This window comes from Ahaetulla prasina, chromosome 2 (assembly GCF_028640845.1).
Source record: "Ahaetulla prasina isolate Xishuangbanna chromosome 2, ASM2864084v1, whole genome shotgun sequence".
In the NCBI taxonomy this organism is placed as follows: Eukaryota; Metazoa; Chordata; class Lepidosauria; order Squamata; family Colubridae; genus Ahaetulla; species Ahaetulla prasina.
The window spans coordinates 50,285,870-50,299,243 of NC_080540.1; the positions used below are offsets into that span (position 1 = coordinate 50,285,870).

The 13,374-nt window shown below is 43.8% G+C and overlaps 1 protein-coding gene across 1 annotated transcript in view; it reads left to right on the forward strand.

Moving 5' to 3' along the window:
- The window catches only part of ITPR1 (inositol 1,4,5-trisphosphate receptor type 1), a 309,457-nt gene that overhangs the window by 99,055 nt on the left and 197,028 nt on the right, over positions 1 to 13,374 (forward strand). The window contains exon 4 of the mRNA XM_058168445.1: positions 4,969 to 5,084. Within this exon, the coding sequence (XP_058024428.1) occupies positions 4,969 to 5,084 (116 nt within the window). The remainder of the gene's footprint in view (positions 1 to 4,968; positions 5,085 to 13,374) is intronic.

Consider the following 13,374-nt stretch of genomic DNA (forward strand, 5'->3'; position numbering starts at 1 on the left):
AAATGTCTGATGAAAAGAAGGGCTAGGGGTGACATGATAGCAGTGTTCTGATATTTCAGAGGCTACCACAAAGAAGAGGGAGTCAAGCTATTCTCCAAAGCACCTGAGGGTAGGACAAGAAGCAATGGATGGAAACTAATCAAGGAGAGAAGCAACCTAGAACCAAGGAGAAATTTCCTGACAGTTAGACCAATTGATCAGTGGAACAACTTACCTCCAGAAGTTGTAAATCCTCCAACACTGGAAGTTTTTAAGCAGAGACTGGATAACCATTTGTCTGAAGTGGTGTAGGGCAGTGATGGCTAACCTTTTTGCCGTTGCATACCAAAAGTGGGGGGAGTGCAGGGGAGGTCGCGCATGTGCGTGCCCACACCCATAATTCAATGCACCCTGACCCCCACGCATACACTCACAACCCCCCTGCCCTCTTCCTGCTTTTGGCAAGCGATGGCACGGTGGGTCTGGTAGGCTTGTTTTTTGCCCTCCCCAGGCTCCAAAGGCTTTCTAGGAGCCTGGGGAGGGCGAAAACTGCCCTCCCCACCCCCCGGAGACCGTCCGAGGCTAGAAATGGCCTGTTTGCCGACTTCTGGTATGCCCAGAAGACCTGAAAATCAGCTGGACAGCTGGCATGCATGCCGGAACTGAGCTAGGGCAACGCTCGTGTGCCCACTGATATGGCTTCATGTGCCACCTGTGGCACGTGTGCCAAAGGTTCGCCATCACGGATGTAGGGTTTCCTGCCTAAGCAGGAAGACCTCCAAAGTCCCTTCCAACTCTGTTATTCTATTCTATTCTATTCTATTCTATTCTATTCTATTCTATTCTATTCTATTCTATTCTATTCTATTCTATTCTATTCTATTCTTGGAACTGAATATTTGGCTGATTCACAAATGTTACTATATAGCCCATGGGGGGGGGGAAATACTGGGAAGAAGTCTTGAGTCTGTTTGCCAATCACAACCTATTTATCTTTACTTAAAAGTAAAAATGTCCTCATCATGCTTGAGATCTTTTTATAGGTTTAGTTTTTCCAGTAATATTATATATTTCCCTTGATTTATATGACATCCTATTATAAAATTTGATGCTAAGCGTGCTCATTGAAATTGAAATCATTGTTAAAATCTAATTGTTATGGCATATCTATTTTAATAACATTTGTCCAATGCACCCAGTGCTGGAGATTACCGATTCCTCTTCACGGTCATGAAGAAAAGACACTGAGAGTTGTTTGCTGTTTCCAGTGTTTATGTATCCCTATCCTTAGGAAGAGGAATTTTTGGACTCCAAAAATTCCTTCTTATACTGAGTTGATGTATACATATATACATAACTATTTGTGCTCTAGCCTTCTGCAAAGGAATAACTCAAGTGCAAAGAAGACTCAATTCTGGGACCAGCCTATTTTCTTCCTGTGAAAGATTTAAGAAAATCTGGAGTAAAATCGGATAATAGCAGAGTGAATGAAGCCAAATATATGTATCTCACGTTAATGTTGCAGGATCTAATCTGGGTCAGTCACTTGAACCAGAAGTTTAGTCTTCCGAGCTTTCAGACTCGTGCTGGAGCCCATCCTTGGGGAACCTCTCTGTAACAGAATGGTTTTTTAAAAAGTTTTTTTATTTTATAGGCAAACACACAATCAATCCGTGTGACATCTCGGTGTTTTCTTCATAGCTCCATTTTTGTTGTTGTTTCTTCTTTCTTCACTTCAATTTAATCTATTACCATTTTTTCACAAGCAGAGTATTCTAATTATACCTTTCTTTACATAATTACCCATTGCTTATCTATTTCTTTTTTTCCTAACCAATGGTAAAATTTATCCCATATCTTAAAATATTCTGAATCCTCTCTTTCTTTGATCATCAAAGTTAATCTATTCATTTCTGCACAATCTAATTTTTTTTAAAATAATTTCTCCTTCCAGGGGTATTTTCTCTGCTTTCCAATTTTGCACAAAAATAATTCTTGCCGCTGTTATTACATGTATAATCAAATAAATATTTTCCTCATTGATTTTCTCTGGTAGAATATCCAATAAGAACAGATCCGGTTTTAAGTCAATGTGTTGTTGGGTCATTTCTTCTAACCAACCCTTTATTTTATTCCAATAACTTTTAGCTTCTGGGTATGTCCACCACATACGATAAGACCTGGTAACAGATGACATTTCCACCATTAAGCTGATTTATCTTTAAACATTTTTGCCAGTTTCTCAGGGGTCATATGCCATCTATAAAACATTTTATATTGATTCTCTTTATACGCAGTGGCCATTGTCAATTTATAGTTCCTCTCCCACAATTGTTGCCATTTGTCTAGATCTATTGAATATCCAAAATTTTTGGCCCATGCGATAATTGTTTCCTTTACTTGTTCATCTTCTAATTCAATATGTACCAGAATGTTTATAGAATGGTAGAGTGACCTATTTGTTCTCTTCCATAATCTTTTAAGGGATACTCAGTTCTGAAGTAATCTGGGTTTTTTTTCCCTCTTTAATGTCATCTTTTTGAAATTTTACTCCTATGCAACACCTATATATAACTAGGAAAATGAGAATACATAATAGAACTGTGCATTCTATTGTGTTATCTATCAAATTACATAATGGCAATCTAAAGTTTTATTTCTGCCTAATTGCAAAGAGGCACTTGGAACAGCTGTTCTATTTTTTCCACATTTCTGGCAGCTAGAAGTTTTAATGGTTACTTTGGAGCAGACAGTTTTGAAAGAGCTTGATTTAATTTTTGCATTATCAGTTGCTTAGCGACCGATGAGAGGAAGTAAGGTGCTCCGAATACTGGAATGAAGTCTCTCTCTTCTTCACTTCCTGTCCCTGCAGTTGTATTTTGTCAAGCTTTTGGTGTAGAAAGTTAGCACTCACCCCTCTCCTAGAAGAATGAAATATTTTAGAAAATATCAAAAAGGCAGAATATTATATTTCCCTGGATGAGAAATGGAGAAACATGTTTTAAAGACAAAGCAGCTTCCTGCCTCCCCGCACCTTTGTCAATGGGCCATTAAGGCCTCACCCAGGCTCACTCATTTCCCCCCACCTTTGTCAATGAACCTAGCAACAGAAACTCACCACATGGCAAGGCTCAAGCAAGCTTGGGAGACAACCTACAAAGTTAGCTAAGATCCCCCCCCCGCCTCCTGGGAGTTTGAAACCAATCAAGATTCATATCTTATACAGGAACAGAAAACTCTGAGGTGGGGTACAACCAGAAAACATAAAACCAAGGCACTCCCAGCATCTCGCCCCCTTTTTTCTATTCAGGAACTCAAGCCATGTTATTCCTGTCCACCATTAAACCATCTTTCCAAACAGTCTCCATGTTTCCAGTGTATTTTTCCCCACTTGGAACTGAACCAAGATGGACATTTCTTTCAACACTGATGTATATTCAAATTTTTATGTCACCTTGACATTGTCAAATGGTGGCATAGCAAATAAAGGGATATGCTAGAACTGTTTTTTTTTAAAAGGTTATTTTACTTCTAACAACTGCATTTTATGAGCTCTGTATCACTGTGTATCGGTTTACAGATGGCTGTTACATATAAGCTGGGTTGACAAAACCAGAAATGAGGAGGTGATAAGCCACCTGCGAAAGCCAAGGGGAAATAATCAAAACCATTAAAAAGTGAAAGCTAGAATATTTCAGAAATATGATGCAACAGCCAGAAAAATATGGCATACTTCACCTAATCCTCCAGGGAAAGATTGAAGGCAAACGAGGTCCAGGCAGAAGAAGAACATCGTGGCTTCAAAATTTAAGGGACTGGTTTGGACAAAACTCAGCACCACTTTTTCATGGTGCTGTTGATAAAAATAGGATCGCCAACATGATCATCAACATCTGATGATGGATATGGCACAACAACAAGAAGAAGGACCACTCTGATCCCTAGGCCTGATGGCAAAGCCAGGTCTTTAGACCTTTGTGGAGAGCAGCAAGGCTTTCCATTGAGAGTCTGTGTTAAAGTTGTTAAGAAGATGTTGTGCAAATGTTAGTAGGGGCTTCCTACATTTGAGGTGAACATTTTCATTGCTTCTTTTTGTAAGTTTGGTCATCCAGTACAGAAAGCCTTCATTCAGGTCTTCTTGCGATCTCTACTAAATTTCCACAACAAAATCCACCCTTTCTTTCTTTCATTCATTTAACTTTTAGTCCTGTTATAACCAAAATCTCTCAATGGGACTTCTGTGTTCTAATTTGTGAATTTCTTTCGTTATCAATCCATAATCTTTGTACAAAAGATACCGTTTGAGTATTTGAATTTCCTTTTAACATCCAAAGGGCTGTATTTGTATTAACTTTTCAAACTATTCTGAAAAGAATCCACATTACTTGTATTGTTTAAGCCATTAATATCTGTGTCATATAGAAGTTAAGCTTTGATTTAGAGTTAGAAAAAAATGTTACTTTATTTCTCTGAGTCTATAAAAACTTTAGCAAAAACAAGAAACATTAAAAATAGGAGACACTGCCAGATATTTTTTTTCCAATGTAAGGTGTTAAAATCTGTTAAAATGGGTATCAAAGCTTTTAAAATTTAGTTTGGGGAACAGTACTTCACAAGCACGTCTATTTTTAATGTTTATTATAATCAAGGATTAACAAATATTTCAATTCAAAATTGCCCAAGATAATTTAGAAATAATTTGCTTTATTATCTCAAAAATTGACAAGTTGACAAATCTTTCCTTCGTTTAGGATCACTGTAAGTGTTTTTGGGATACAATAAAAAGTAGAAGTTATACCATGGCTTAGTTTTCCTATTGTTTTATTTCTGTTTTGTATTGTATTGTATTATTCCTATTTTCATTCCAAGAACTTTTGATTTCCTGTGACTTGTTTTAAATTGTGTCCTTAAACATAAAATCCACAGATCAATAGTAATAGCATATGTTAACAGTTGCTACAATAATCCTTTTCTTATGTCTCTTTATAGATTGCCTTTTTAAATTATGCCCCATGAATCGCTATTCTGCACAGAAGCAGTTTTGGAAAGCTGCTAAACCAGGAGCTAATAGCACAACTGATGCGGTTTTGCTCAACAAACTACATGTGAGTATCTGTTCTGGAGTGCCAGTCTTCAAGCTGGTCTCAATCTAATTTCAGGGCTACCAATTAGTTGTTTCAAAAGAATGTTGTGCTGAGTCCCAGCTAAACATTTGAAAAGGGAACTATTTACCTATGGTAATAAAGGTAGATTTAAATATATTTTGAAAGGTGGACTTTATATTTTGAGGCCAGATACGTATGTATTCTTATATTTTTTGCAGCATGTAGATTCACATGACACACTGAACCTTCTCTCTCCCTTCCTTTCCTCCCTCATCCCCCTTACCCTGCCCTCCACACCCGTCCATTCCTCCCTCCATCCCATCCCACTCTGAAACTCAAACAGTGTGACTCTGGGAGGGCATACAGCTCAAAATAAATAAATAATAAATCACTCACCATCTCCCAATTTAATTACAAAATATAAATATTAAATGGAAAACAAGCAATAATCCAAACAACCAAAATGAAACTTTTAGCTAACTGCCCCCTAATGTCCGGGGAAGAGCCTGGTTTTACATGATTTTCCTATGACAAAACAGAGTTGGGGTGTGTTATATACAGGGTCAGTCCAAAGAGCAAGGTTAATCATACCGTGACAAGATTTAAAAGAACCGGGAACATGCCCTCTGTAGGAGCATATGGGTTGGGGAGACATTCTTAGAAGAAGGCGATCCCTCATGTTCTTGTGAAATGTAAGCTTTAAAATTGATAAACCTCAATTCAGCAATTCAAAATTCAGCATTTTGAATTTCAGCTGTAAGCCTATTGGAAGTTAGTGCATAGAATAGGGTGTTGCATGGACATAGTAAAATGTGCCCATAACTCCTGTGTCATTGCATTCAGAACCAACAGAAGCTTCTGGAGAGTCTTCCCGGGCAGCTCCATGTAGAACGTATTGCACTAGTTCAATCACAAATGACTAAGGTTGAGTGACCATGAACAGGTCCTCCTGGTCCAGGAATGGGTACAACTAGTACACAAGGTGCAGTTGTGCAAAGCTAAACTTCCCCTAGACACAGCTGTCACCAGCTTTTTGAACAGGAGCTGTGAATGCAGGAGAAACCCCCTCCCCCCTGAGTTTCAGTGGGCTAGAGCCACCCCCAAACCAAAGAGCAAACCCCAGATCTGAGGGACTCCAAACACTTAGTCCCTTTCTCTTGGCAGGGTTGAACCACAACCTTTTCCAGCATCCAAATGCTGGAAAAGAAGTTGACCACTTCACTGAATGGCTGAGGACAAAGATGTTGATCATACCATATTCCAAAATGACCTCGCAGTGGTTTCATGTAAATATTTTAAAAAACAGTGGAAGGCAGAGCCCCGAGGCAAAGCAGGAGCCTTGGGCTTGACTACTTTCCTCGCACCAATACAGGCTGCAACTGGTATTGGAAGGAGAACACACACAGAACAGTGCAGTTCTGTGTGTGTTCCACGCCCAACCCCCTTTGCCTGATACAATGTGCAAACCCAGAAAATGAAATAAATAATAATAATGAACAAACCATCATTATGACTGGCTTATTTATTGAGCCTTATAAACTCAGCCAGTGTTCACTTTATCTGAAAAAACAGAAGGCAAAACAAATATTTACGCTTGTACAAAATGGAAGTAGAAAGTCGAAGCACTTATTTTTAACCAATGAATTATTTAAAATTGCACTGTTCTACAGGAAACAGGTTTTGTTGTTTACTTTATATTCTTTTTTTAATTGTTTTTAATATGTTGTGAGTCACCCAGAATTGCATCCACAACATTTATTAATCAATGTGATAAATGAATACCAATAAATATCCCTTTTCTATATGTCTGGTCTTTCTATTTATTTATTTTATTTATTTATTTATTTATTTATTTTGTCACAACAATATATGTAGGAATCATACAAAAGATTATATAGTATATAAGCATATATGGGTAAATATAAGGAGGTATAAGCATATATATAGAAAGAAGAAAAGAAAAACAATAGGACAGGAACGGTAGGCACGTTTGTGCGCTTATGCACGCCCCTTATGGTCCTCTTAGGAATGGGGTGAGGTCAATAGTAGAAAGTTTTTGGATAAAGCTTTTAGGATTATGGGAAGAGACCACAGAGTCAGGTAAAGTGTTCCAAGCACTGATGATTCTGTTACAGAAGTCATATTTTCTGCAATCTAGATTAAAGCGGTTGACATTAAGTTTAAATCTATTAGTTGCTCTAGTATTATTGCAATTAAAGCTGAAGTAGTCTTTAACAGGAAGGACATTACAATAGATGATTCTGTGAGTTAAACTTAGGTCTTGTCAAGGCGACGGAGTTCCAAGTTTTCTAAGCCTAGGATTTCAAGTCTGGTGGGATAGGGTATTCTATTGTTTTCAGAGGAATGGAGAACTCTTCTTGTAAAATATTTCTGGACACGTTCAATTGTATTGATGTCAGAGATGTGGTGAGGGTTCCAAACAGGCGAGCTGTATTCTAGAATTAGTCTAGCAAATGTTTTATATGCTCTGGTTAATAGTATGATGTTTTTGGAAAAGAAACTACGCAAGATTAGGTTTACAACTCTTAGAGCTTTTTTTGCTATGTAATTGCAGTGGGCTTTGGCACTTAGATCATTTGACATGAAAACTCCAAGGTCTCTAACGGGATGGGGGTCATCTGTAAGGTAATGTCCATCTAGTATGTACTTAGTTTTTGGGTTCTTTTTTCCTATATGTAAGACTGAGCATTTGCTGGTTGAAATTTGGAGCTGCCAATTTTTAGACCAAGCGGTTAGATGATCAAGGTCGTTTTGAATTATAGAAGTATTGTCTGTGATGTTAAATAGTTTGACATCATCAGCAAAGAGAACACAATTACTTGAGATATGGTCACAAAGATCATTAATGTATAGTATAAAGAGTGTTGGTCTAAGAACGCTGCCTTGAGGAACGCCACTCTTGACAGGAACAGGATTTGATAGAGCATTGCCAGTTTTGACCACTTGTTGTCTGTTAGACAGAAAAGCAGATATCCATTTGTGGAGGGGTCCTGAGATGCCATAGGATATTAGTTTTAGGAGGAGTTTATCATGTACTACTGAGTCGAAAGCTTTGCAGAAGTCTATGTAGATTTATATATATCAATATATCAATATATCTATTGATTTGCCTTGATCAAGATTTGAAGTCCATATGTTTTTGCAGTGAAGAAGTTGTAAGTTACATGATAATTTTTTTCTGAAACCAAATTGTTTGTTGGAGAGTAGGTTGTTTGTTTCTAAGTATGAGGTAATGGATTGGTTGATGATAGATTCCATGACTTTGCAGGTGACACAGCAAAGGGAGATCGGTCTGTAGTTTTCGACTAAGCTGGGGTCTCCTTTTTTGAAGATAGGGATGACTGTGGCTAGTGACCAAAGTTTGGGAAGAGAACTGGTAGTGAAAGATTTTTCAAAGATAATACTTAGGGGTTCTGCTATATTAATGGAAAGTTTTTTTAAGAAGTATGCGCACAGTCCATCGGGTCCAATAGATAGCGATGGTTTTAAGTTGTGAAGAGCTTTTCCAATGTTGTCTTCTGTGAAATCTATATGAGTTAAATCATCATAATCATTGCTGGTACGTTTGTGGAAAGTCGGATATGTGTTATCGGAGTTAACAAAAACTGAGCCAAAGAAAATGTTGAAGAGGTTTGCTTTAACTGTTTCGTCATTGCATTCTTTGTTGTTAGAATCTTTTAGTGGTGGGATGGATCTAGAGTCTTTAAGTTTATTGTTAACAAAATTATAAAAGGTACGATTGGAATTTGTGCGCAGAAGATTCTCTTCTTGCTTGGTGTGGTAATTTGTGCATTCAGTTTTTATTTGGTTGCATATATTTCTGTAGCGGTTTTTGAAATTGGCAACATAGCCTTTTTTGTTTCTTTTCCAGAGGGATTTTTTTTTGATTGAAGCTTTTTTATTGATATGAGTAGTTTGTTTTTCCTGATCATGGTAGTCATTTGTGGAACATATAGTTTAATGACTCTATTGATTTCAAGTAGGAAGACTCTATAGTGGTCTTCAGCAGTTATGCAGGTTGCAAACAGATTTTGCCAGTCCAGAAATGAAAGATCGTTGTTTATAAGGTCGTAATTGGCTTTTTTGAAGTTGTAGTTGGGAATACTGTTTTTTTTTTTTTCATTCCATTGAATTGAACTACAACAGGCTCTGCGCATGCACAAGATGGCTGCTTAATCGAGAGATCGGAGGACGATGATTAGGTGAGGAGGGGGATGGCGACGCCCAGGCGGCCTGCCGAGCAGTCTGCGCCCCCTGGTTAGGTGTACCATCATCTGAGCAGCCGTGAGAGGGGTCTTGGGACCTCCTTGGACTCACGGCTGCCGAGACCGAGGCTGGGGAAGGACGAGCTGCGAACGGCGGCCATTTTACTACTCGGCCGGGCGGGAGCCGAAGACGGAAACAACAACTGGGCGATGGAGGAAAGGACGCCGGCACCCAGGTGGCCTGCCAAGCGGTTTCGCCCCCCGGTCAGGTATATCATCTTTCGGGCAGCCGGGGGAGAGGTCTGTGGGCCTCTCTGGACCCCCGGCTGCCGGGAACGAGACCGGGGGATGGGCGAGCTGCGGATGGCTGCCACTGGGCTACGGACGAGGCCGCGGCTTGGATTTGGTTGTTGGGGAAGCCGCGGCTGGGTTTCCCCCCATTTCTTCGACATCTGGCGTTTTCGGATTATTTCGGGGCTTTCCAGCTCTTCTTGATTTCCCCTGATCCCCCTTTGGACTTGGTGGAGGGGCCTAGGGCCTTGGCCTAGGGTGAAGGGCCGTGAAGGATCCCCCTTGTGGCCCCTACTGGAGGTGTCCTGGCCTAGTTTGGCCTGGTCAGGCCTAGCTGGGCCTGCTTCTTCTCGGACTAGGAAGTTACATTGTCATCTGTAACATGGATCATCTGCACTTGTCATCTTGCACTTTATATGGCCGGCTGGAGTTTGTGGGTTATGGCCATTTTTGGAACTGTCCGGGAAGATGATTGGAGACCGACTGGTGCATCGGGGCCCTACTCTGAAACATCTACTGTGGAAACATTTATTTTGGAAATATCGGTGACGCCATGAACGGGGGAGATGAGTACCACCTCTATTAGGTTATGGATTTCAGGACTGAGCTTTGCGCAGAGTAGCAATAACTTTTTACCATCAGACTACACCTGCGATTATACCATCCTGTCGTGTCCCACTCCTCCGCTGACAGCTGGGTCAGGGAAATCCGAATCAGGCTTGCCTCTGCAGCTCTGCCCAAAGTCCTAGCAAAGTCCTCAGAGCAGGCAGGAGACCAGTAAGTGACTTCAGCAAGATAAGTTTGACTTTTGCCTGACTCAGAGACTGCCAGAAAGTAGATCCTTTATATAGGCCATGGGGTGTGGCTCCATGACTCAGCACTCATTAAGGCCTGCCCCTCCCTTCCCTCTGTTGCCTCCGCCTATCCAATCTTCTGATGCAAGGATTACTCCAATCAGCTGTTGGGAATAAACCCTCCTCAGGCTCACATGCTGTGGAGGAGGGGGAGGGGTCTAGCTGCTCCGTTTGCCTGGGCATGGAGTCAGGGCTGGGGCCGGGAGATTCTCCTTCTTCTGCAGTTTGTGTGGGCATGGAGCCAGGACTTGGGCCGGGAGGCATACATTCCTCAGTGTTCGGGAGCAGGTAAGAAGGCCCTGGCTGCTCTGAGGGCGGGCAAGACACAACACATCCTGTATCATCTTTAAGCCAGCCACCATCTGAAGATATTCTGGAAGATGGGTATCCACTTGGACTTGGCATTACATCTTGCCACCCCAGACATTACATTGCTACCTCTTATCGCCTGCTTTCTCCTGTTTATGCTTTTAATTTATCTATGCGATATTCTGCCTTAGAACTCTTGCGCCTGCGAGGTGCCCCCGCCTCGCAGGAATGGCCCGCCGCATTATCAAGGGCCGGCCTCAATGACGGGTCTTGGGACCCACAGAGGTGGCATGCGAGAAAAAAGAGCCTTTGGGGTTTTTTAGATAGGGCTTTTTTAAGGGGTGGGAGGGTTAGGGCGGGCGTTGGGGGTAGCCCGTCGGGTGGGGAGCCAGTCCTCGCGCGTGCTCGTGACGGTTCTTTAATGGGTTCGGAGGTTAGGGGGGGAGATTGCGTTCCTGTTGGTGTGGGTGGCCTGATTTGCACGGTAAGTGGGAGGGGCAGATATGGCGGAAGGGGGGGGATCATATCGTTCTGGGGGGGCGCGTGCTCGATGTCTGCAGGCGATCGCGCGCCCCGATCCCTCGTCCTTTTCCCGTTCCCCGGATGGTCAAGACCCTCAGAGCCTGGGCCTTCGGCTGATGTTATGCAACGCACGGTCCGTAGTCAATAAGGCCCCCCTAATATACGATCTTATTCAGGGGGGCGCCGCGGACCTCATAGGCGTTACAGAAACCTGGCTGGGCACGGAAGGGGGTGTGCCCCTTGTTGAGATGTGCCCGCCGGGTTTCCGTGCATTCCATCAGCCAAGGGCTCAGGGTAGGGGTGGGGGGGTGGCGGTTGTGATTAGAGAGAGTCTAGAGCCGAGGGAGACCACTGTACCTCAGATTGCCGGGTGCGAATCCCTCTTTGTGAGATGGGGTCATAGGTGTCAGATGGGTTTGCTGATCACGTACCTGGCTCCTTGCTGCGTGACAGCTGCCCTGCCCGAGCTCCTGGAGGTGCTGGCTGGGGTGGCAGTTGAGACCCCCAGACTTTTAGTCATGGGGGACTTTAACTTGCCATCTTCCGGCTCGTCATCGACGGCAGCTCGGGAGTTCACGGCCTCCATGACGGCCTTGGACCTGACCCAAGTAGTTGATGGCCCTACTCACATTGGGGGTGGCACTCTGGACCTGATTTTTGTCTCTGGTCAGTGGTCGAGAGATCTGGACTTGAAGGAAATAGTCACTGAACCTTTGTCATGGTCAGATCACTCTCTTCTTCGCCTGGACTTTCTGACCGCCATTCACCACCGCAGGGAGACGGAGCCGACACGTTGGTTCCGTCCCAGGCGCCTGATGGACCCGGAGGGGTTCCGGACGGAGCTTGGGCCATTTCCTGAGGGTCTGGCTCACGGCTCGGCTGAGGAACTTGTCGTGGCCTGGGAACGGGCCGCGCCGGGGGCCTTAGACCGTGTCGTGCCTTTGCGGCCTCTGACCCGGCGCAGGTCCCAACCGGCTCCTTGGTTCTCCGAGGAGCTGAGAGGGATGAAGCGCCGGAGAAGACGCCTAGAGAGTTCCTGGAGGTCTAGCCGTTCGGAAGCTGATCGGACACTAGTGAAGTCCTATACTAGGGCTTACCTAGTGGCATTGAGGGAAGCGAGGCGTAGCTACGCCTCCTCCCTCATTGCATCGGCAGATAACCGCCCAGCCGCCCTGTTTCGGGTGACTCGCTCCCTCTTACACCAGGGGGAGCGGGATGACCCGTTGCAGGGACGTGCTGAGGAGTTTAACGGTTATCTATACGATAAAATCGTTCAGCTTCGGGATGGTCTGGACCAAAATTGCGGTGACGCGGGTGAGACGGCTGAGGGTGGTCTTGGTGACATTTTATGGGATGAGTTTGACCCTGTGGCTCCCGAGGACATGGACAGGTTGTTGGGTAGGTTGAATGCCACCACGTGTTTACTGGACCCGTGCCCCTCCTGGTTGGTGCTGGCCACTCAGGAGGTGACACGAGGCTGGCTCCAGGCAATTACGAGCGCCTCCTTGGTGGAGGGAGTCTTCCCGGCCGCCTTGAAAGAGGCGGTGGTGAGACCCCTCCTCAAGAAGCCTTCCCTGGACCCGGCTGTTTTAGGTAATTATCGTCCGGTCTCCAACCTTCGCTTTGCGGCGAAGGTTGTAGAGAGTATGGTGGCATATCAGCTTCCCTTACACCTGGATGAAACTGTCTATCTAGACCCGTTCCAGTCCGTCTTCCGGCTCGGTTACAGCACTGAGATGGCTTTGGTCGCGTTGGTGGATGATCTCTGGAGGGCCAGGGATAGGGGATGTTCCTCTGCCCTGGTCCTATTAGACCTCTCAGCGGCTTTCGATACCATCGACCATGGTATCCTGCTGCGCCGGTTGGGGGGATTGGGAGTGGGAGGCACCGTTTATCGGTGGTTCTCCTCCTATCTCTCCGATCGGTTGCAGACGGTGTTGACAGGGGGGCAGAGGTCGGCTCCGAGGCGCCTCACTTGTGGGGTGCCGCAGGGGTCGATCCTCTCGCCCCTTCTGTTCAACATCTATATGAAGCCGCTGGGTGAGATCATCAGTGGCTTCGGTGTGAGGTACCAGCTGTACGCTGATG